This window comes from Simochromis diagramma, unplaced genomic scaffold (genome assembly GCF_900408965.1).
Source record: "Simochromis diagramma unplaced genomic scaffold, fSimDia1.1 OVJJ01000426.1, whole genome shotgun sequence".
Classification (NCBI taxonomy): domain Eukaryota; kingdom Metazoa; phylum Chordata; class Actinopteri; order Cichliformes; family Cichlidae; genus Simochromis; species Simochromis diagramma.
Window position 1 is genome coordinate 1683208 of NW_024387170.1, and position 23757 is coordinate 1706964.

Below are 23757 nucleotides of genomic sequence, written 5' to 3' on the forward strand. Positions count from 1 at the left end.
GGACTCACTAAAGCACACCTGAGGCTCAACCCAGCCTTTGTCCCTAAAGTGCTGGAAATGTCATACAGGTGCTCTACAGTAGAGCTCCTGGCTTTTCACCCCCCTCCATTCTCTTCAGAGAGGGAGCAGAGGCTGAACACTTTGTGCCCTGTGCGGGCCTTGGGGACTTATGTTGACAGAACAGCTGGATTCAGGAAGTTGGATCAGCTGTTTGCTTCCTGGGCCTCACCTCACAAGGGCAGGCCCGTATCACGCCAGAGGCTAGCTCATTGGATTGTAGAGGCCATAGCTCTGGCTTATAGCTGTGAGGGCTCGCAGCCCCCCCCTGGGACTCCGAGCTCACTCCACTAGGGGTGTGGCCACATCCTGGGCTTTGTTCAGAGGTGTATCAGTCCAGGATTTTTGTGCGGCAGCAAGCTGGGCTACGCCGCACACGTTTGTCCGGTTTTATCGGCTGGATGTTGCACAGTCATCCCTGGCTCAGGCAGTGCTGGATTCTGGTGCCTCAGGTTCGACCTGAGATCCTTGAGTAGCACTGGAGAGTAGCTTCGGGAGCTGGCGCAATCTGGGAGTGGGCCATGTCTCCCATAGTGAAACACCGAGCGAAGTTAGAAAAAGAACGTTGGGTTAACGTAATTACGTTAACTTAACGTAATCACTGGTTCTTTGATAACAGAGTGATAACAGAGTGAGGTGTTTCACCAATACTTCCCTCCTTGCTTAGGCACGGAAAGAAATCTGCTTGGAATGAGTTAGGAGGAGCTGGTCGGCCGTGTTAGAATGAGGGGGCGGAGCCCTGAGCACGGCTCGACAGGTCTGTCATAGACAGACGTGGTGGCATTGGAGCTTCCGTAGTTGGTCACGCAGAGGCGATTCCCATAGTGAAACACCTCACTCTGTTATCAAAGAACCAGGGATTACGTTAAGTAACCCAACGTTCTTGCATCTATCAGAGCCTAATGTCAGTGAGCCCTTTGAACTCGTCCTTTAACTAAATGAGAAGAGGGATTAGGTATTACAATCACTGATATTCACTGGGAAAAGGTTTTGGAGAATATCCATAAATGCTCTTATGATGCAAGACAGTGCTTGACTCAATTCAATGCTCTACATCTACACTTTTAAAGAGGAAGGTTAAATTTCTCCTGTGAGAAATGCTCTCCAGCTGAAGAAACCTTTTTGTCCCAAGGGGCTGACGTCTTTGATTCAATGTGTCAAATTCTTCGCGTGCAGCTGAGCTCTGATCCACTGACAACTATTCTGGGCATTTTTAATGATGCTGTGGGGATAGACAGTGCAAAGCCATATTTTATATCCTACTGTATTATTTTTGCAAAGAAGCTTATTCTCACTCGTTGGAAGGAAAGAGACGCAACTCCCTTAAAGCTCTGGCTTATGATGATGTTGCAAATACATTACATCTGGATTGAACACAACATACTCTTAGTGACAGACTCTCCTCCTTCAGTAGAGTTTGGGTACCCAGCTCTACATGTCTGCAGCTGTAACCAGCAGGTAGTTTTTAGGCTTCTCATTAAGACAGACTAGCTGGACAGCTGGGACTGTGTGTGTGGGAGGCTGTTGTATCACATATTGGTTTGCATAAAATGCAACACTTACTGATTCTGTAAATTCCACTCTGTCATACAAACATGTGAACAGCTCAATAAACATATCTGGGGTGGAAGAAGAACTTGCATGACCATAAACAGATTTTCATTAAGATAAAATAAACGCAGTGAACATAACTGAGATGGGATATGTAATAATCTGACCTGAGACAGGCTGGAGCAGGACTGCAGAGATTCCCTCCATCGCTCCAACACCGTTTTACTGACTCTACCACAGTCGCTGCCATCTGACAGACACACACACACACACACACACACACGTAAGACCACAGTGATTTTTATTTTTAAAATAGAAACCCGGCTCTACTGAGAAATGTAGAATATCAACTAGATGATAATATTATTAGAAGACAGTCATACCATCACTGGCTTGGTCCTCATCTTTCTTCTTTTTGTTCTTCATCTTATGGTCCTTCTTTGAGTCTTCATCAGCTGCAGATGTGAAAGAGGCAGTTGTTATGCGGTAAATATAAGTGGAAAGGTTTAGTACATATAAACATGTAGCTCTAATAGTTTTGGTGCCACCAACATTTTGCCCTTTCCTGCTCTTCTGTCAGGCAGTCACCTTCACTCTCACACACCATTTACATGCGATCATGATAAATCCAGGCCTGGAAAGAAACTCACCGAGCGGAGCTTTGAGGAAGCGTCTCTCGATGCCTTGCTCAATGTTGGTAAGAGCCTGAGCCAGGATTCGTACAGAGTTGCTGACCACCTGAGGAGTTCCACTGCCGCTGGACCCATACGCTGCAGAGCTGTCAGACTTCACCTCCTGAAGCCTGAAGAATAAGCAGCTGTTTACACTGCACACAGGAACGTTCAGCTTTGAACGCACGAAGGCTGAAACCCTGATTTGGACGGCACTGGATCATCATGGCCAAACTACGCACCTGTCTCTGGCTCTCAGGTGGGCAGAGTCCACCTCCATGGCCTCCACTCTTCCGTTCATCCCCGTGTTCTCTCTGCCATCAGAAGCGAGCAGCTCATAATTTCCAGCTTCTAACGCCAAGCGCCATACCTGTCTATCCATCACCTGAACATCAAAAGAGTGAGAGAGATGAGTCAGCTGTGGCTTAGGATACCCATCCTTTACCATCGTCAGCAGGAACTCTCACCTTCAGAGTTCCCAGAGTTCCCTGGTGGATCCGGTCCTCAATATCCAGCAGAAGCTCTCTGAGTCTCACCTCCATCATAGACTCAGCTGCAGCAGTGCATTCTGGGAGTGCCTGGGATGACTCTTGATCCTCTGGGTAAAGAAAAGGTGTGAGTGATTACTACCTGCATCTGAATAATATTTGTAGTCCTAATGTCCACCCATGTATTTAGGCTCAGGCTCTCTTACCTGTGTGCTCGTATTTGTTTCTGTCACAGCTCTTCAGCAGGTGCTGCAGCCTCTCTCTCTCCTGCAGCAGCGCCTCCTTCAGGCTGCTCTCTCGGTGACCTCGAGGATTCAGAGCCTCGATTAGATGATCAACCTCCTCCAGTGAACTGTAGAAGGACCACTGGTTGGACTGGTTGATTGGTGGGCTGCAGATGTGGAAGGGGGCGGGATTTGAGGCGGCACTTTTTAGTCACGTCACCATCAGAAAGCTGTGTTATGTGTGTGAAACTAACTGGTTCACTCCCAGTATAAAATGTTACCTACCCTGTACTAGCTGCTTTATCCTTGGCCATTTCCTCTCCTTTCTCCACCTTGGTGGTGCTTGTGTCCTGGTCAGGTTTTGGGCTAGGCTGCAGCATGTCCTCTGTCAGGCCGAAGTGGTCTGCCTCCACAAAAAGGGCGGAGGCTGAAGGGAACAGCCAGTATCGGCGATACAGACGATCTCTACCCAAAGGCAACAGGCAGGTGCAGGCTGCAGCTTTCTGGATGCGTTCCTGCAGCTCTCTGACCTGCAGTGACGACAGAGCTGGATCAAACTGAATTCTTCTGCTTTTTAGGCTTTTGTCATTCTCACTAAGAAAGTTGGCTGAAGAAGACGCCACGAAAAACAAAAACTGCTTTATGAATACAGACATGTTCACACACACACACGCCTCTGAACATCATTAGTCCTGTGTGCTGCTCAGTACCATTCAGTATTTATTATTTACTGTTGTGTGGTTGTTGCCATGGTTTCCCTGCTGTGTTGTTTTCTTTCTGCTTGTTGAAGCAGATTTTCAGTCTTTTCCCTCTTCTCCTCTTTCCTGTGCCCCGGTTGTGTTTGTTCTGATTGTAATAACTTAAAAAAAATAAATAAATAAAGACGGAATAAACTAAGACAATCAAGTGGAACGGTAAATCATCCACTTATAATTCTGATTGCTACAGGGGGAAAAAACGCTGGTTTTAAAAGCAGTTTCAAACGCCTGGACTTTGGCAGAAGGCTTTAATTAAAAGCCCGTTCAGATCAGACGACAACAAGAACTAGGATGTTCAAAGAACACTGAAGTGTTGGTGACTGATATAGCTGCTGTATGACGGTGCTGTGCGTACATGCTCTCTCTTTGTATCGATGACAGTGTGAACAGCAGAACTGTTCCTGACTCCCTGACAGAGAGACTAATAACCAGCGTCTGTTTCTGACCTTCTCCTGCTCTCTCTCCAGCTCCTCTGCCGTCAGGCTGGTGGGAGGTTTCAGGTCAGACGCCGTCTGCTGCTGCTGTTCTTTCTGGTTTCCTTTGGCTGGAAGACAGAACAAACACATCTGACTTCAGACATTCACAAACTATCATTCTTCCTGCTTCTTCTTGTTGTCTTTTTCACCTTTCATTATCTTGCTGCTCTGCTCCTCTTCATTTCCAGTGTGATGTTCTGTACACGAGTCACTGCAGAACAAATACAAGAACGTTCTGATATCTGTCAGAGACTCAATGAAAACCAGTAGGAAGGCAAATAAAATCAAAGATTTTATAATATTGACCTAAGTATTGCTAACACGACTGATGGAGTGTCATACACTCGTGGTAAAGATGCCCTTTTACTTGTTTTTTTACCAAGACTGTAACCGACATGTGAAAGCCAGCCGTTTATCTTAAGTCTGAACGTTTCAGGCAGAATAAAATGACTTTGCACTTCCCAGTTACTGAAGGACGCAGTTCACTAAAGTTACGAATGTCTGCAGTTCCCTGCGTACCCATTGGTCTGAAGTCGTCCCTTGAGCTCCTGTTCCTTCATCTTCTCCTCTTTCGCCCTCATCCTCTGCTCCTGCTCTCTCATCTTCTCCTCCTTACGGAGACGAACCCTGGAAGTACACAGCAGGTTAAACCGGTCATGTTCAAGGCTTTGACTTTTGTATATACGGTCATGTGTCCCTGCATGTCTGCATTGTGAGCACACTATATAGGAGTACCTTTGTACATCCTTCTCATTACATACGGGTTCTTTTAACTATTGTACATGATGTATAATGTTTTTGAAGGCTGAAAGTGGTTCTGTTATTTTTTTGCCACAGTTACAGCATTACCACAGTTGACAATGTAACAAATTACATTAACTTATGCACTGCATTGCTTTTAATGTGCTCCCAATCTGCTGATCTCCTTCCCCTTTTTGGCGGCTCCATAATGTGCTTACATCTCTGTGCAAGCTCGTGATGACGCTCAGAATCACACAAAAAATGAACTGTGTCTTTTCAACAGCTCGAATCATTTCAGAGAAATGGGACCTCGTTTATCTTTGGTCTCGTGATGTGAACAGCGGTACGGCCCTTAACGTGAGCTCTATTTGGACACGCCGCCCTTGCTCAACTCATGGCTTCAGTGTCAGATGTCCTCAATAGGCCACATGAAAGGATGAGGCAAGGTCACACAGTGGTTTGACCCCAAACCTCTAGTGGCCACTCTTTTTTTCACACCTTGGCTCATGTGATGAGGCAGATGATCAATGGGTCAACGACCCTCTTGAGGGGGTTTTAATGCCTGGGACTCGCCACCGTTTGAGAGAGGTGAAACGTTTTCATGACAGAAAAAAAACAAAACTACAAAATTTGACAGGGTTTCACAGGGGGGTGGTTTTTTGTCCTCATCTGTAGGACAGACTATGAAGGAACTGGGTCCCTTAAACACTGCAGTACAGAAGCCTGAACCAGTCTATTAACCAGTTCTGGTGACTGAACATTGATTTCAATATTGACAAATCTACACTGCCCGATAGATAACCTTCACTCTTCAGCCGAGTTGTGTATATTTGTTGGTAAACTGTGCCCGCCCGTGTGCATATACCTATGTGCAGCCTCCTCCCTCTCCCTACGGTGCTGCTCAGCTCTAATCTCCCTCAGTTCGTGCCTCGCCGCTCGCTGCTCCTCCACACAGTCTTCAATCAAGTCTCTGCTGGACGCCAATGTCAGCACCTTCCCCACCAAAGCCTGCAGGATCCTCAGCTTTTCCCCTGTAGACAGCAATGCTGACTGATGAAACGTGCACACAGCACTATCACTGTATCATTATCTGATCTGTTACATATTCGCTGACTCTTGAACACAAAGCAGATGGTATCTGACCTGGGGTGAGGTCATACACTGCCGTGGATGACAGCTTCTTCAGCAGCGCTGGATCTGCCAGTCGCAGCTCCACACAAGGGTCGTCCATTACGGTGAACCCGCCTTGCTTCTGGTAGCGGAACTTTGCATTCCCGTGGTTACAGTCAGCACCAGATGCCAAAATGTGCAGGCGCAGGATTTCAGACAGCGTGCAGCTGTCTAGGTCGAGCTGCTTCAGACTGCAGCCCTGATGCAGCTGAGGCCAAGCTGCAGCCAATGAGGCGATAGCACTCAGAGCCGAACACGTGGGGTCAGAATCGTCATCCAGAGCGTCTGTCAGGTCTGAAGGCACATGCATAGTAAGAACAAAAGACACATGACACACAGACTGTGCACACATGCATAGAACTGAACAGGACCGCTGAAAAGTCTCACCATTCAAAAACGTGAAAAGTGTGCATGTTCCTCAAGTGCAAAATTTAATAAAAGGGAGGAAAATTTTAAATTTCCCCTTTTCGGTTTCACATCCTGACTGAATCGACCAATTACAGACAATAAAACTCAACACAGCTTAACAGTTGTGAAGTTTTTGGGGGCTCACATTCTTCCCCTCTTTTAAGTGTGGAGAGAATTTTGCTGTGATGCAAATGTTTACGATACGATCGGCATGTGTAACACATTTTCAAATGTAAAACTATTTCCATACATATGCCCAAACCTGAAGAAATATCGATCATTTACACACATTTAAGTTCAGCTTCATGAATCTGATCATTTTCTCTTTCAAACACCTGTCTGTGTGTACAAGTGTCCACTTTACTTACAGTAAACAAACAAACACAGGTACACAGTGGAAGGCCCGGTGTCCCCATGTTACACTGGGACTTGAACACAGCTCATAGAGAAAATGATCACATTCAGATAATGGGAAAGCTTGTGGGTGTAAGGTTTTTCTTGTGTTTGTCAGTTTCCTGTAGTGTACTGCTAACAAAGACAGCAAGTGTGTCTGACCTTCAACCTGGTCTGCGGCTACCTCTTCCTGCTCCTCATCTAGAGCCTGAAAGATGGCTGTCAGGAAGAAAAACAGCAGCTCACACAGAGGACCCTCAGGATCAGAACCCACCAGAGCCTCCTCCAGAACCTCTGTAGGGAGACAGCAGTCAAACATCGCAGTCAGAAAACTGGCAGAAACTGGAAAACTGTACTACTGAACAATAAAGGTCCTGCATCTCTGTACGTTAGAACTAACTCAGTGTTTCACTTTGATATAGGTATTTGAAATCAAAGTCCCTTCTACCAATGACTGAGTAACAAAACTGTAGAAGTTCTAAATAAGTTAAAGAAAAGAATTTGTCTGTTCTGCAAAAAGTCTGATGGACTTTACGTAGAAGAAAAGAAAATGAAAGAAAAGGCAGCAGATTATAAATGGCCTGTATTTGTATAGCGCTTTACTAGTCCCTAAGGACTCCAAAGCACTTTACACATCCAGTCATTCACACACAGGTGATGGCAGCTACATTGTCAGTGCGCCCCAGGGTGGCTGTGGCTACAGAGGCGAGGCTGCCGGACACTGGCGCCACCGGGCCCTCTGACCACCACCAGCAGGCAACGGGTGAAGTGTCTATAATTAGAACCTCCTTTATCTACATATCACTTTAGCCACAAAACAGCCCGGCATCACACGTAGCCAGTCTGGGAGCAGAGTACAGACGAGGACACACTGGAAATGTTGTTAAACAGAACAGTAACACAGATTTTAGAAACATTCGTTTTAGTTGGGATGGTTATTGTACTGTGAACATAGAAACAATAACATTTCACTGAAACTGAAAACTACCAGAATCAAAAAGATTAGCCCACTGATGGCGACGAGCATCCTTGTTGCTGGATAACAGATGCAGCATGTTCAGCCCACAGGATTTCAAAGGAGGCATTTCTTTACCAGAAGTGATGTATGTACTGTCATCTCTGAAGACAAAGCAATGACCCAGACCCAGTTTTGCCGCTGACAGCTGAAGGTTTTCTCCTGTCGTCATGATTCCCCCCACCTTGACTAGATGTATATCAATTTCCTGCTTTGTGAGCGACTCTTTTAAATCCAGCCTGATTAGGATGTTTTTGATATGCTGCTTTCCAAATAACAGGTCAAACCCCTGTCAGAGTTTCTGTACTTAGGGGTTATCCCCCAATTTACCCAAAGTTTAAGCTTTGAGCATTACCAAGTTAAAACCAGTGTTGGTCAAGTTACTTGAAAAAAGTAATCGGTAATTAATTACTGATTACTTCCCCAAAAAAATAATCCCGTTACTTAACTGATTACTCATTTTCAAAAGTAATTAATTACTTAGTTACTTTTTAAAAACACGATTTACAACCTGAAGAGGTGATAAAGTGATAGATCTTTCAGCCCAATTCTACTTTTTCTGCATAATCCATCATACAAAATGTAATCAAATGGAAAAGTCTCTTTTTAAAACTTGTTTTATTAGTTTTAATCTTTTAACTTTATGCATCAAGCAAAAATTTAATTATATGCAACATTCTCTGACTCGAATAAATTAGTTTAACATTTAAACCTATTTTCTGCACATTCCAGCACATAAATTTTTTTTTTTTTTGTGTGTGTTTACACTCACTGTTTTAAATAGATGCAAGTAAAACACAGCAGAAAATAAATAAAGTCAAAGACTCAGCGGTCCTGTTGCTCTATTTTCACCTGTAAAGCAGGAGTGGGGTAGGCGGAGGGTTACCCTGCTGCAGGTGTGCCGCAGCGGTCAGTGGAAGAATCCGTGAGTTTCTCTGTGAGTTTCCCATTACGTCGTTGCGCACTCTGTGTTTTCTTAGAAGTTTAGGGGTTTTTTTCGCTGTAAAAAGAAGTTTTCTTCCCACGCACAGCGGACACTAATGTTTTTGTCACTTTTTATGGAATCAAACTCAAAGTAAGGTCAGTACTTCCACGCTTCAAACGCTGCACGCTCATACTCTCTCCCACAATCGATATGTGATCCATTGTTGATCTGCACACAGCTGTTGTCACGAACGTCGCACTTGCTTACGTCACTGTCATGAAACATTCTCGCGAAAAAAATAACGGTTTTAGTAACGCAGTAACGCAGCGTTCCTACGGGAAAGTAACAGTAATCTAATTACCGTTTTTGCAATAGTAATCCCTTACTTTACTCGTTACTTGAAAAAGTAATCTGATTACAGTAGCGTTACTGCCCATCTCTGGTTAAAACACAATAAAAAGGACAGTTTTTCAGGAATCTTGTATTTTTATTTTTTTTTATTTTTTTTAAACGGTGTGCATATAGAAATAATTTATTCTTTATAAAGAAATCTAGTATGTTTAGAAATGCTATGTAGAAAATTCATGGCTCTGTTGAAGCATTTGTGAACCTTTCACTGGAAGAATAATTCTGCCATCAACTGTAAAGAGCATGTAGAAGTATTCTCACCCAGAGAGACCCCATCAGGGAACTCATCCTTCAGGTCAAAGGCCTCACCAAAGGCCTGCAGGAACTCCAGAACCATCAGAGCATCTCCAAAGAGCTCTGCTGGAAGCCGGGTTTTCACTGGAATTGGCCTTGGCAGCTCCTGGTGGGAGAAGCAAAAGAGGAACACATTCAGTAAAATTATAAATCACGTCAGCAGTAATGACACCCGTGACACGGCTATGTCAATCAGAGGTCATTAAAATCAATCAGTGTGTAACTTTGCCAAAACAATGTGGGACTCTGGTCTTCTCTGGTCCCCTCCCCAATTAGACCAGGAGTCACATGTTTAGTCACATGTTCTCCTTAAATTGCTGTCTGTCTAGGTGGTGTCCAAAAAACCATGTGGGCTTTATAGATAAAGCATTATGGCCCCGCCCCTCAATGAGCCTGGTTCTGGTTTCTTCCTGTTAAAAGGGAGTTTTTCCTTCCCACTGTCACCAGGTGCTTGTTCATAAGGACTCATCTGATTGTTGGGTTCTGTATGTATTATTGTAGGGTCTGCCTTACAATATAAAGCACCTTGAGGTGACTGTTGTTATGATTTGGCGCTGCAGAAATAAAACTGAACTGACTCAGTGTTTACAAAATGAAACAACTGAAACTTGATTAATGCTTCTGTAGCAGCGACTCATAGAAGATGACATCTGATGCTGCATCTTGAACCCTGGGTTATAATCTGTTGCAAACATGGACACCAGGAGGACCAACGACTGAGTAGTCATTCCTGTAACAAGGGAGTCCAAGCAGTCACACAAAACAGGCAGGCATCAGCACAGACCCTCATGCTCACTGTCTGATTATTTACATCACAGGACCCAAGTGAGCTCTAGGCGAAAGCATCATTAAGGCTCAAATCCTCCTCACGTGTAGTTGCTACGCCATTTTTAGAGGCCTATACTGACTTCAGTGCCACGTCACCACAGACAGGAGGGCACAGACTACAACAGACACCGTCCTCTTCTGATTTACATTAGACCAAGCTCCTTCTAAAAGCTTGTCTCACTGCTCCTCAGACAACAACAGGCACTGTCACTCTCTCATGTAAAGATAACAGTGCATGGATAAATGCAGGCATATGCCGTCAGTGAGGAACAGTGTAACACAAAACAATGAGGAAGTGAAAGTTTCCTCATCCCGAGTATTCAGACACAGCATTGCATTTGCTAATGTTTCTTCTTTTAAATGTGACAACTGTGTTGTATACTGTGTAAATGACGTCCACTCGCTCGTTCCCCTGTACCAACACTAAGGTTTCAGTCAACACGCTTGTCCAAATGTGCTCATGGCAGAGGCGGTGCATTCACTGACCTTCAGGTCTTCGCACTCCATGTCCTCTCTGGGTTTGCTCCAAAGCTTCAGCTGCTCTGCGTATTTCTTCTTCTCCTCCTTTAACTTCTCTCGTTCCTGTGAATCAGAAAACATGTCTCAACACCATTCCTGTAATTTTTTCTGATGTGCAGCTTTAATCATCAGACGTGCAGCTACATCTGATGATTAAAGATACTTACCCGGTCTTTCTCCAGCTTCCTGCGCTCCTTCTCCTCCCTCCTCCTCTGCTTCTCCTCTTCAAACCTGCGTCTCTGTTCCTCCCTTAGCCTCTCCTTGTCCTCCCTCTCCCTCCGCTTGGCTTCTTGCACCTCCTCCTTTTCTTTCTTCAGTCGCGCCTTGTCTTGAGCTGCAGCCACCATCTCCTCCCTCTGCTGTAGCAACTTCAGTTTCTCCTCTGCAGCTTTCAGTAGAGACGAACTCGCCTGAAAACACAACGTTTACATGCTTTATTTCTACACAAATGTAACATTTCAGGTTTACCTAATGAGAGTAAACCGCAGACACCACTGACACTCATTCCTGTTATACTACAGTTTGAAGGGTGCACACTCTGTGTCTAAGGATGATGTTTATGTAACCTGGACCAAATAAACCTGTTCATCTTGTGGATACAGAAACTTTAACACAAACATGGAAACTAACATGGGTGAGTGGTTTCCTCAAAGATCAGTTCTGCAGCAACAATTAATATCAAGACTTTTGAAGAGTTGAAGATAGCAGGGTCTCAGGCTAATGTCACCAGCTCACATTTATAAACACAACGTTTACGTAGAAGTTGTCGTGAAACTGTGACGTTTCAAAGAGAGCATGCAGGGCGTGCCTGTCCGGCTGATTAGACGCTTAAAAACACTGTGGACTAATCTAATCAGATTTCATTGATGTACAGCATCAGTGTGATAATCCACACATCAGCTACTTCTAATGACTGTCAAAAAGCTGCCACTAGATAGCAGCAGGCCCCTCTGCCTCTCGTTGGTGCGACTAAATGCACACATCAACCCTCACTCTTCCCAACGCCCTGCAGGAGCAAACTCAACTCTACACCTGGAAGGCTTTTGGCAACCACAAGCCTGGACTCACCCCCGTTTCCTGTTTCTCGTTAACGGCTCCATGTTAAACTGTGCTGGCGTCAACATCGCTGCTGCTGTTGTGATATCAGCGTTTTGCTTTAACACCCGTGTGGGCCTGATGTTGTCAGACTTTTTATTTACACTTATGGAAACAGGCTCCGTCTTGACAAACTGACCAGATATTTAAAGATTATGTCACTACATTCTCTGCTAAAAAATATTAAAAGTGTATTTGGTGAAGCACAAACAGGCCATTTCAAAACATCAAGTATAGTTTGGGTGACTTTTACACGGTCGGTACAACATCTGCCCCAATTTGTCGATTAATGTCAAACTGTCCCCTCACTGGTCAACGGCACAGAGCTGCTTCATCCTCTGGGGTCGCATCCAAATCACTCGACCAATTTAAGATGATATATCACTGAGGAGCGGCCACACCAAGTCTCCATTTCAACTTGTGTTGAAGGTGCGGACTTCAAACTATATACAAGTTTTTAAAATTGTGTTAATGGGCCAGTCAAACCAGAGTTATACGTGGAATATATGTGAAGCTTTTTCCTGAATACTATCATCATGTTTAGAGCAGGAAGGACAGGCTCACAGGCACACTCTGCTCGCACTGAACCCGTTTACTATTGGTGGGAAAATGCACCACGTCAAACACAAGAAGAATGACATGACCACGTCGTATTTGGTTGTTTAGGAAGAGGAGAAAGTTTCAGGAGCGAGTGAGTTTTAGCGGGATTTGAGACGAGAGATTGGTGCCACAGTGTGTTTGGAGTGTAGTCGTTTGTTTTGTGTCAGAACAATGAAGACAAACCAAATGTCACAGTCGCTGCCAAAAAGCCACCAGAGGCCGTTTGCAGTGTAAACGCAGGGGAGTGATACACCTGCTGGCAGGCCTGTGATTGGCTCCTCTGTCTTGTGTTGGACAGAAACTATTTTGTGGAGTGGCACAAATAAATTCTGTGGCAGCGAACTGTTCTGTAATTTTATTTTTAGTAGTTTGAAATTGTAGGAAAAAAAAGACACTGGCTGCATTTTTAGGTAAATGGTTGCATATAACTTTGCTGCTTCCAAAATCTGCGGATATGTTTTTAAAACTGAGAATTTCTCATAGCATTTCATGATGATTTTTGCATTTTCTTGTGATTTAAGATCAACTGTATTAATGTCAGAATGAAAAAATGACTGTAAATTCAGAAATCAACCAGTCTTGGACTTGGATGTGCCGACTGTCATTCCCATTGCTTCACACTCGGCTGCAAACTGCTCCAGTGTAAGCTGGAGGTCATAACTTGATGAGGCCAACGTAGTGAACTTCGAACCGGTGAACGTCTACCGCCGCACCACCCAGAGCATCCTGACCAACTGTATAACAGTCTGCTACAGGAGCTGCTCTACCTCGGACCAGAAGGCGTTGCAGTGAAAACCACCCAGCGCATCGCCAGAGCACCACTTCCTGCCATAAATGACATCTAAAGGAGGCGGTGTCTGAAAAGGGCTGGGAAAATCATCAAAGACCCCAGTCACCCATCACATGGACTCTTCACCCTCCTGCCCTCTGGGAGGCGCTACAGGAGCCTCCAGACTAAGACCACCAGGTACCGGAACAGCTTCTTCCCCACAGCTGTCAGACTCCTGAACTCTGCCTCCTGACATCTGACCCACGTTAAAACATGGACTGAACATACACACACCCACAATGGACACAACAAACAAATGGACAACTGTACCCTCATACACACAATAACAACATGGGCTGAACCACCACTCACAACCACCAGCACTTTATATAACCACTGTGTAAATTAGCCACTCTCACTGATCTAAACTGCACTACTGTAATGCTGTACAGACAGTCATTCTGTACAATGTGATAATTATAGTTCTACAACTGTTTAATAAAACTCACAATTGTATATCTAAAATCTGTATAGTTTTCATACGTATAACCTGTCCATAGCCTGTGCACTCACTACAGCTATAGCCTGTACATATTTATAGTATATTCATAACATACCTTCATACCGTGTACATTGTAACATACCTATAATAGATCCATACTCTGCAATATATCTATATTACTGCTAAAGCACTTCTGGATGGATGCAAACTGCATTTTGTTGCCTTGTTCTTGTGACATGTGCAATGACAATAAAGTTGAATTCTATTCTATGCAAGAAAACAAAGCTGAAATCCTGAAACTACTGAAGTGGAGATCCACCAACAGCTGGTTACACACCTGCTGATGGAAACTATGAACAGAACTAGGGCTGTGCGATATGACCAAAATCTCATATCCCGATACAAGACATTTATCGTCCTGGCAACGATATAAATCACAAAAATTTGACATTTTCTGTAAATTCTGTGACTCTCTGGCAGCTCGACTTGCGTGAAGTTGTTTCCAGCTGGGCGTCGTGCAGCTGGAGTCGAGTGTTTTGACCGATGCATGAAACGATACATTTTTAGACACAAGTTGTAACGGCTGCCGTTTTCTTTCAAAGTTTGAGTCTAAGGTTTATATTTTAGCACCTGACGGCTCTTTTTTGCTTCTCCTCCGTAAACTCTCTGCACACTCTTCAAAATAAACTGAATTACATGCAAAGGTCTCAACAGCGTCTTGAGCTTTATGGTGAAAGGTTTACGTGGAAAACAAACATGTGGACGGCGGAGCCACACGATGGTTTTACCGTCGCTATTGCTAACGACAACACGTACAAACAGGCGCTTATCTGTCTGTAGTGTGGTTATATTAAATATAAGAGAAAGAGAGAACTTTAAGAAATTAATAAAGTCACTACAGTGATCATCAAAACCATGAAAAAATATTGCTGTAAACAGTTTATTTTGCGACACCACGAAACAAACGATAGACGTTTTTATATCGTCATGCGATATATATCGTTATATCGAACAGCCCTAAACAGAACCTGTGACAAGCAGCTGGAAGTCCACTGGGAACAAGTCCAGCATACAGCAGACATTCAGACCAAGTTCTCCCTGCATTTGTATGGGACCATTCCTCCTGAATCTGAGGGCTGACCAACATGTGGACTCACCTTTCTGCCACAGATTTTCTTAAAGAGCCAGAGTAACTGAGACATATAACCTCAGATCTGGGATACAAACACAAACTCTTTCATCGACCTTCAACCAAGGATATGTGGTCCTCCTGTGGACGGGGGGGCCCACCGGAGAGGGGACCCGGGTAGCTTCTTTGGCTGGGCCCCAGGGGCTAAGAGCCAGCCATCAGACTCTGAAGCCCGGCTTCAGGGTAGGACCCCGTTAATCCTTTGTCACCCCCCATTAACCCTACTGTATGCCAGTGCATGATAACTCATACGTACCTGTCCGGGTGAGTCACGCCTTCCACATTTAGAAGAGGGGCTGAAGGAGAATAGTGGGGGCTCGTCAGGAAAGAACTGAGAGAAGGTCTGTTTAGACAGCTGGTACTTTGCCATCGAGGAGGGCTGAAACACAGCGAGAGACGACAGCAAGGTTGTGATTAGGGTGCTGCAGCTGCAGGTGCACCAGATGCTGACTTTAGCAGTAATATTCTCACCTTTAGTGTGATGATCCCACTCTGAGGCTCGCAGTGCTGCTTGAAGAGCAGCTTCAGTCTCTCTCTGGACAGAGCGCTTTTCTTGCGACTTAATACAAAATAAATCAATTAGTTTAACAATGAGAAACCACTTTCCCATCAGTGCCTGAGCGCAGTCATTCCCACTCCAACTCAGCCCACATCAGTGTTTTATTAATGTGTCATGCTTCACCTTTACAACATGTATAGTCAAGATATGGAACAAAACACTTGATACAATTCCAGCACTGAACAGTGAACAGACAAGGAAGTCCTCTCACACCACATCTTTAAATGCCAATAATATCACATCGATTTAGGATTAAGAGTCTGACACAGAGCTTGTAAGTTCTCCCTGCTCTGAAATTTGTGTTTCACAGAGTATTATGTACCACGACGTTTACCCCGTTGAACGGAGCGGATTGTTATTTTACTGCATTATGAGAATACTTTCCATGGTTGTACCTGGGAGCTTCTCACCTGATCTGATTGGCTTTGACGGTGAATGGCTCGCTGTGTTTGTTCTTCATCATCCTCACTGTGTATTTAAACACTGATGGACTCAAAGACTTCTTCCTGCTAACACACACACACACACACACACACACACACACACACACACTTTAGATCACACTTCAATAACTTGAGATCGTAACATTGGCATGACCTTTCACCTACTGACCCATTGACTTGTACTGTGGAACTCTGGAAGGCGCTGTGCTCGTCATCACTATCACTGATGACAATCGTGTCATCGTCAGCCATCTTGCCGTGGCCGTTAACGTCTGGTGCTCGACTAACACTGGAATCAGGCAGGTGTACCTGCAGGATCTCACACACATATCTGAAAAGCAAAAAGCAGAAAAAGCAGAAAATGACCTCACTCCACCTGGTTTCACCTTTGCTCTTTAACACAGAAAGATGGAGGCTAACAATCTGTAAGTACACAAACATGGATATATTTCAAATGTGTACCTGGCTCCGTTACATCCACTGACGTCCACCACCTCCCCAGGAAAGAACCGGTCTTTGACAAAAGTGTAGACGTCCTCACAGAGCTCTGTCAGCCTGCAGCACTGGCTCAAAGCAGCAAGGTGGAGCAGAGGCACCACCAAAGACTGAGGGAAGCTCTCCAGACTCTGCCTTGCCCGCCGCTCACTCTCCACTGCCTCAAGATAAGTGAGTCCCGCTCGCCCCGTCAGAGCACAGCTCCACACCAAGCTGTTACACAGAATGGTCCTCTCAAAGAACTCACTGAGGAAGAGGAGGGTCACAATCAGATATTAATGCGCACACAGCCTCTTTATATTCAAGTCCAGTTTCTAGAAGCTCCAAGAATGTTTACAAACACACATCAAGTACCTCTCATCTCGTTCACTGTCCTGTATGACATTCAGAACTTATCCAAAGACCAGAACCCTGCAGACAGTTCTCTATAAGGCAGGATTGACAAATATGACCCCCATCATATGCTGGTCGAAATTATTTTAAAGTTTTTCCCTCACACAGTTATTTTATTTATTTGGCTGTCAACTGCTGTTCAGTCAGTTACTGATCCCAGTACCAACTCCACCAATGGACTCCAGCAGGTGATGGCTGTCCTCGTTTTGTTCTGTAGGCTTGGTAGGTTCACTGCAAAGGAGTGGATCAGTTCTTCACCTGATTCAGGTCTTGGTTAGAGTGGCATTTCAAGTCACACCAAATCTACAGTTCAAAACAAGGAGTAACACCATCAGCTGCAGACCAAGACAGTCCAGTGCAGACCAACATCCAGGACCACTGAAACAACCTGAGCCCTGTACTACAAAGCGAGTTCAACATGCACAGGTCCAGTTCTTTGGATTCACTTCGCTAACACGTGCCATCAGAATACGCAGCTACATGAAGGCGGTGATCAACTGACTAAGCAGTCCCAGGGTTTCTCTGCTCGTTCATGTGAACGGGGTGGAAGGAAACATCTAACCAGTCACTTTTATGGATAAGTACACTGGCAGGAGAAGGACTGACTTTACAGAGAATGATAAAACTATACAGGGAGTGCAGAATTATTAGGCAAATGAGTATTTTGTCCACATCATCCTCTTCATGCATGTTGTCTTACTCCAAGCTGTATAGGCTCGAAAGCCTACTACCAATTAAGCATATTAGGTGATGTGCATCTCTGTAATGAGAAGGGGTGTGGTCTAATGACATCAACACCCTATATCAGGTGTGCATAATTATTAGGCAACGTCCTTTCCTTTGGCAAAATGGGTCAAAAGAAGGACTTGACAGGCTCAGAAAAGTCAAAAATAGTGAGATATCTTGCAGAGGGATGTAGCAGTCTCAAAATTGCAAAGCTTCTGAAGCGTGATCATCGAACAATCAAGCGTTTCATTCAAAATAGTCAACAGGGTCGCAAGAAGCGTGTGGAAAAACCAAGGCGCAAAATAACTGCCCATGAACTGAGAAAAGTCAAGCGTGCAGCTGCCAAGATGCCACTTGCCACCAGTTTGGCCATATTTCAGAGCTGCAACATCACTGGAGTGCCCAAAAGCACAAGGTGTGCAATACTCAGAGACATGGCCAAGTTAAGAAAGGCTGAAAGACGACCACCACTGAACAAGACACACAAGCTGAAACGTCAAGACTGGGCCAAGAAATATCTCAAGACTGGTTTTTCTAAGGTTTTATGGACTGATGAAATGAGAGTGAGTCTTGATGGGCCAGATGGATGGGCCCGTGGCTGGATTGGTAAAGGGCAGAGATCTCCAGTCCGACTCAGACGCCAGCAAGGTGGAGGTGGAGTACTGGTTTGGGCTGGTATCATCAAAGATGAGCTTGTGGGGCCTTTTCGGATTGAGGATGGAGTCAAGCTCAACTCCCAGTCGTACTGCCAGTTTCTGGAAGACACCTTCTTCAAGCAGTGGTACAGGAAGAATGGTAAATGGCCTGTATTTATATAGCGCTTTACTAGTCCCTAAGGACCCCAAAGCGCTTTACATATCCAGTCATCCACCCATTCACACACACATTCACACACTGGTGATGGCAAGCTACATTGTAGCCACAGCCACCCTGGGGCGCACTGACAGAGGCGAGGCTGCCGGACACTGGCGCCACCGGGCCCTCTGACCACCACCAGTAGGCAACGGGTGAAGTGTCTTGCCCAAAGACACAACGACCGAGACTGTCCAAGCCGGGGCTCGAACCGGCAACCTTCCGATTACAAGGCGAACTCCCAACTCTTGAGCCACGATCGCCCAAGAAGTCTGCATCCTTCAAGAAAAACATGATTTTCATGCAGGACAATGCTCCATCACACGCATCCAAGTACTCCACAGCGTGGCTGGCAAGAAAGGGTATAAAAGAAGAAAAACTAATGACATGGCCACCTAGTTGTATGTTGGAGGCTGTGGTTGCTGCTGCACGCAATGTTGATGGTGAACAGATCAAAACACTGACAGAACCCATGGATGGCAGGCTTTTGAGTGTCCTTGCAAAGAAAGATGGCTATATTGGTCGCTGATTTGTTTTTGAATGTCAGAAATGTATATTTGTGAATGTGGAGATGTTATATTGGTTTCACTGGTAAAAATAAATAATTGAAATGGGTATATATTTGTTTTTTGTTAAGTTGCCTAATAATTATGCACAGTAATAGTCACCTGCACACACAGATATCCCCCTAAAATAGCTAAAACTAAAAACAAACTAAAAACTACTTCCAAAAACATTCAGCTTTGATATTAATGAGTTTTTTGGGTTCATTGGGAACATGGTTGTTGTTCAATAATAAAATTATTCCTCAAAAATACAACTTGCCTAATAATTCTGCACTCCCTGTACTATGAGAAAAACAAGGGATGAAACACATAATATGGACTGAAACAACACAGCTGCTGCAGAAGAGTGAGAGTGATTTGAGAGTATGAAGGGAGGAAGTATTTAATAGAATCTGTTTGTCTGCCTGTTTTTATAGCAGTGTAGCCTCCACAGTTTGAGATGGTTTTTCGTGTGACGGTAAAAACCAAAAACAGTTCAAGCTGATTTCGTGTTGGTGAAGATTGGATCCATATGAAGGTCAAAGTCACACCAAGTGTGAAAGCATGCAGAGTTCTGTGAAACCACAGAGAGACAAAGAATGGAGACTGAGTCTAACAGCTCAGGATCCAACGCACACCACCTCGTCTAACATGGTGGAGGCATCATTATAGGATGGCTGTGTACTGCTGCCAGTGGAACTGGGCCATTAGTGTTTGCTGATGGGGAGCAGATGAACTCTAAAGCGTAATGCTCTCTGCTCAGAGTCACCTAAATGCTGCAAAACAGACCGGACTGCATCTGCAGTGCAAATGATAATGACACCAGATATACATGAGGACAGCATTATTAGACTCAAAGTGTTAATGAGCTGTTAACAGATTATTAAACAGATTTTAACACAGCTCTGCCAAACATTCAGTTCAGCACTTTGTTGAAGCAAGTGAGTAATGTTCACTTTGTCCTTCTGCAGGCAGTTCTTCACCAGGAGGGAAGGGGGTTGTTGTATCGTCATCATTTTGGAAGACGAAGCGTCGACACAGACCCGCTTTGGCTGTCTTTCAAAGTCTTCTCCCATCATTCTCTCTTCTTGATCCCCCCCACCTTAAGAAGATTTCCAGCTCTGATCTCTCCACAGTATGATACTCCCACCACCGTGTTTCACTGTGGAGGCTGGGTTCTGTGGGTTGTATGCATCTCTCTTCAGTCAACAAACATAAACAAGTCTTCTCCAAAAAGCTCTAGTTTCACATCATCTGCCGAAAGGAAGCACTTCCAGTAACACGATCTTTCTGGAACCTCAACCTGAAATTTTTATATTATGTTGGAATCTGAAGATCCCCATTTTAATTTGACTTTGAAAGCACTGAGCATTACATTAATTGCTAAACATTTATACATTTTTCAGAGTACTAATAAGATTGACCCTGGTGGTTTTCTGAAATAATTTGTATGCAAAACCCCCCCCAAAAAAACCAAAAAAAAAAAAAAAAGCTTTCTATAGAAAACCAGCATGTTTAGAAGTCCTATGTTATGGCCAAGTCAGTCATCTGATCTCAGCCTAACAGAGCATACTTCTCCATTATTAAAGACAAAACTGAATGCAGAATAACCCGCAAGCAGCAACTGAAGCTGGCTGCAGTAAAGGTCTAGCACACCGATGCAAAGGAGGAAACCGGTTGTAGACTTCAGGCAGACACTGAATATTACATGAATTTACTTATGTAGAGCCAAAACAAAACAGTCGCCTCAAGACACTTTAGATTTTAAGTTAAAGACTCCACAACAACTGCATGTGTGCACTTCAACATGATATCGATTGATTTACAAAAGGCTGTGGTGGTGTACAGAAAGAAAGAAATACATAAAAAGTGTCTTTGCCCCAAACATTAGGGAACCATATGTTTCCAAAGTGCTATACCTCAGGAAGTACTGAAGCATCTTCGAAGCACAGAAAGCTCCAGGGTTAACAGTAAAGTTATCTGGATAATTCAACCTTCTGCTTTGTAGTACAGGCTTGTACAGTACAGACTAACTGTTATGAAGCAGGCAAACATCCAAAATAAGACTGAGGGTGGTATCCCTTACTAAAGCCAATGCAACGTTGTCTCAGACAAATGAAAAATATATATTAAAATCCAAAATTGCAAAATGTAGCAGGAGAGACTGGCCAAGTAAGTTTCTTTAGTAAACTCCGTTTCTTTCTAGTTTGTAATTCTAACACATTTTAATAATCTACTTAGTTCCTCCTACGCCAGGCAGCGCATCGCTACTTGATCTACTTGATTAAAACTAATCAAATGATCTGATTAGCTCCCAGAAAGCGAGAACAGTTCCCAGCAAACTAAACCTGATCTAAAACTGAGTGAACATTTGTACAGAGAGCGTAATAAACACAAATGATACAGGTTACGGGTGTGCCATCAGTCGCATACGTGGACAGGTATATTTGCTCCTTCTTTAGTGTAATTTTACATTCTTTGTATGTTCTTGTTTTACTTGAACTTAATTTTCCCGATCGTCTCTCTAGGCTACAACACCCCCCACCCCCGCACATTTGGAAGCCCAAGCTTGCCTTTATCAATTATGCAACATCTGTTAACTGCCTTGTAGTCACTTTTGGTTTTCAGTGCGAAGACGTCCACAGAATGTGAACCTCTTTTTGAACCATACTTGGCTTTTTAACTTTTAACTAGAGGCAGTTAAAATATTAGGAACTGTTCAACACATAGGAACCAGGGATACAAATATGCAGGCGCTAATCTTAGAAAACAAACCAGCAGATCCATCTATCATAATAATTATATGCACAAGTAATTTTCAGTTTTGTCAATGTCATAACAAAGGCTCCTCTAAGACCTGTACGTTATGCCAATATGAATAATGCTCAGAAATACAAGTGTGCATGTAAATGTAGTCAGTGATTACACCATGTTAACTTCATCAAATGAAAAATTAGTACAATCTGCACATATTTCAACTCTCTGCCAAAACAAGTAAGCATGTCTCTATATAAAAAAGAGAAACAAAGTGAAAAGTTTGTCTTACTTGAATATAAATTTGAGGTGTGCCACCTTTTGTTTTACACCGTTTTTATTGCTAAAGCTGTCAGAAAAAACAGAAGTTGTGACGTATCGCGTCATGTTTGCCACTACGTTACAGTGGAGCAGATGTATAAAGTTACATATAATGTTTGAGTACACTTACCTAACATGTACCACTATATACTGAAGCTGTCAGCTGAAGACGTCCACGGTCCATTTGGCCCGAGTTTCTTCAGACTGACGTCGAGTTTAGCGGAACTTTAACTTCAGTTTGGAGTAAAAACAGAGAACTTCTTTGATTTTTTTTCCCCTCGGGAAAATGACCGAGTGAGTTTGCAAACTTCATGTGTGCTCTTAAAAAGCACTCTTAGTGCGCTGGACCTCAGCAGGTGGGTGCAACAGACCTACACTATGAACGGATACCGAGCCTCACCACATCAAGCTAACTGCTAAAACTAGCTGAGCTAACCGCCGGCTCACTGACAGCTTCAGTGTTAGCTTACCCAGCTAACCCACTTTAGCTTCAGTTGGCTAACTGACTTGGATAACATTACACCTGCCAAATCCCACCTTTAAACCCGACTACCTGCTTTAACCTACGTTTTAATGGCGCGGGAGAAGGGGGGCATGCATCCCCCCGCCCGAGCCCATAAAAGTTTTTTGTTTTGTTTTTTCAGGACAAAAGTTGTTTTTTTGTTCATCTTGTTTGGAAGTTTGCTAAGCACCAACTGTCAATGAGACATCGTTCAAACTTCAGTTCAAGTGACTCTTTAAAGGACCCTCCAGGTGAGACAAGTGGCTGTAAGGTACTTACTCGTAGGTCCTGAAGATTTCGTGCGTGATTTTACAGAGAAACACCTCCTCGTCTGGTCGTAGGTCCGCCGGGGGTTTCTGTCGGATGAAAGGTTTTCTGTGGAGAAGCGGCATCTTTCAGCTCCGCTTCCACCGGCCGCACTTAGAAAATAAGAAGGAAACTGGATATATCAATATCCGAAGATCAGACGTAAACTCTGACCAAACACTTCAAAGTAAAGTAAACCCGGAACCCGGACTGTGAACGCGGCGGAGATTAACCGAGTGGTAGGAGACAAGAGGAGGTGAGCGGGTCTTTTGTTAGACGCGCTGATAATCTGACCACATGGAAGTGTACTCCTCACCGTGTAAATCGACACACTCAACTCTTAGAGAGTAAAATAAAAATCACAAAGCCCACATCCACTCGCTCCTAGTGGAGAACAGCTTAAAAACACGTTTCTGGTGGTCTTTACCGAGTTGTGTAACAAAGAAGCGATAATACGCCGTCCAATCTGAGGAAGAAGTCCGGGCTGAAAAGCCGCTCACTGGCGGCTTGTTGACCAAGTTTTCGTGTACTTCACGGACCCACAAAGAGCTGGGAAATATTACGGTTTCGCTTAATCTGCATTCTTCACGAAATTACGAGTACTAACACCACCATTTAAAATTAGTCTGTTACAAATATAAATACTGCATCTGAAATGTTATTAAAGTAGTACGTAAGCATGTAAGTGTTATTATGAAATCAGGAAAATCAGAAGAAAGAACAAATGATGGACACTGAATGAATTATTTCCAAATAGTTCCAAACCGCTCTCCCTGACCC

At 44.0% G+C, this 23757-nt stretch overlaps 1 protein-coding gene across 3 annotated transcripts in view; it reads right to left on the minus strand.

The window, feature by feature from the left end:
* The window catches only part of baz1a (bromodomain adjacent to zinc finger domain, 1A), a 38385-nt gene extending 14854 nt beyond the window's left edge, over nucleotides 1-23531 (minus strand). Inside the window, exons 1-23 of one of the 3 annotated variants that reach the window (XM_040049067.1) lie at nucleotides 23405-23531; nucleotides 22951-23090; nucleotides 16546-16824; nucleotides 16253-16414; nucleotides 16051-16149; nucleotides 15553-15640; nucleotides 15338-15460; nucleotides 11094-11336; nucleotides 10894-10989; nucleotides 9547-9685; nucleotides 7100-7231; nucleotides 6110-6430; nucleotides 5832-5997; nucleotides 4745-4852; nucleotides 4375-4436; nucleotides 4196-4293; nucleotides 3277-3521; nucleotides 2974-3158; nucleotides 2747-2877; nucleotides 2522-2664; nucleotides 2259-2410; nucleotides 1992-2063; nucleotides 1776-1858 (exon numbers count right to left, since the gene is read on the minus strand). In XM_040049067.1, coding sequence (XP_039905001.1) covers nucleotides 1776-1858; nucleotides 1992-2063; nucleotides 2259-2410; nucleotides 2522-2664; nucleotides 2747-2877; nucleotides 2974-3158; nucleotides 3277-3521; nucleotides 4196-4293; nucleotides 4375-4436; nucleotides 4745-4852; nucleotides 5832-5997; nucleotides 6110-6430; nucleotides 7100-7231; nucleotides 9547-9685; nucleotides 10894-10989; nucleotides 11094-11336; nucleotides 15338-15460; nucleotides 15553-15640; nucleotides 16051-16149; nucleotides 16253-16414; nucleotides 16546-16824; nucleotides 22951-23063 — 3240 coding nt within the window. In that variant the 5' untranslated portion in view covers nucleotides 23064-23090; nucleotides 23405-23531. Of the gene's footprint in view, nucleotides 1-1775; nucleotides 1859-1991; nucleotides 2064-2258; nucleotides 2411-2521; nucleotides 2665-2746; nucleotides 2878-2973; nucleotides 3159-3276; nucleotides 3522-4195; nucleotides 4294-4374; nucleotides 4437-4744; nucleotides 4853-5831; nucleotides 5998-6109; nucleotides 6431-7099; nucleotides 7232-9546; nucleotides 9686-10893; nucleotides 10990-11093; nucleotides 11337-15337; nucleotides 15461-15552; nucleotides 15641-16050; nucleotides 16150-16252; nucleotides 16415-16545; nucleotides 16825-22950 lie in introns of all 3 variants that reach the window. The other 2 variants (XM_040049068.1, XM_040049069.1) reach the window with 2 other exon arrangements.
* Nucleotides 23532-23757: the final 226 nt, after the last annotated feature.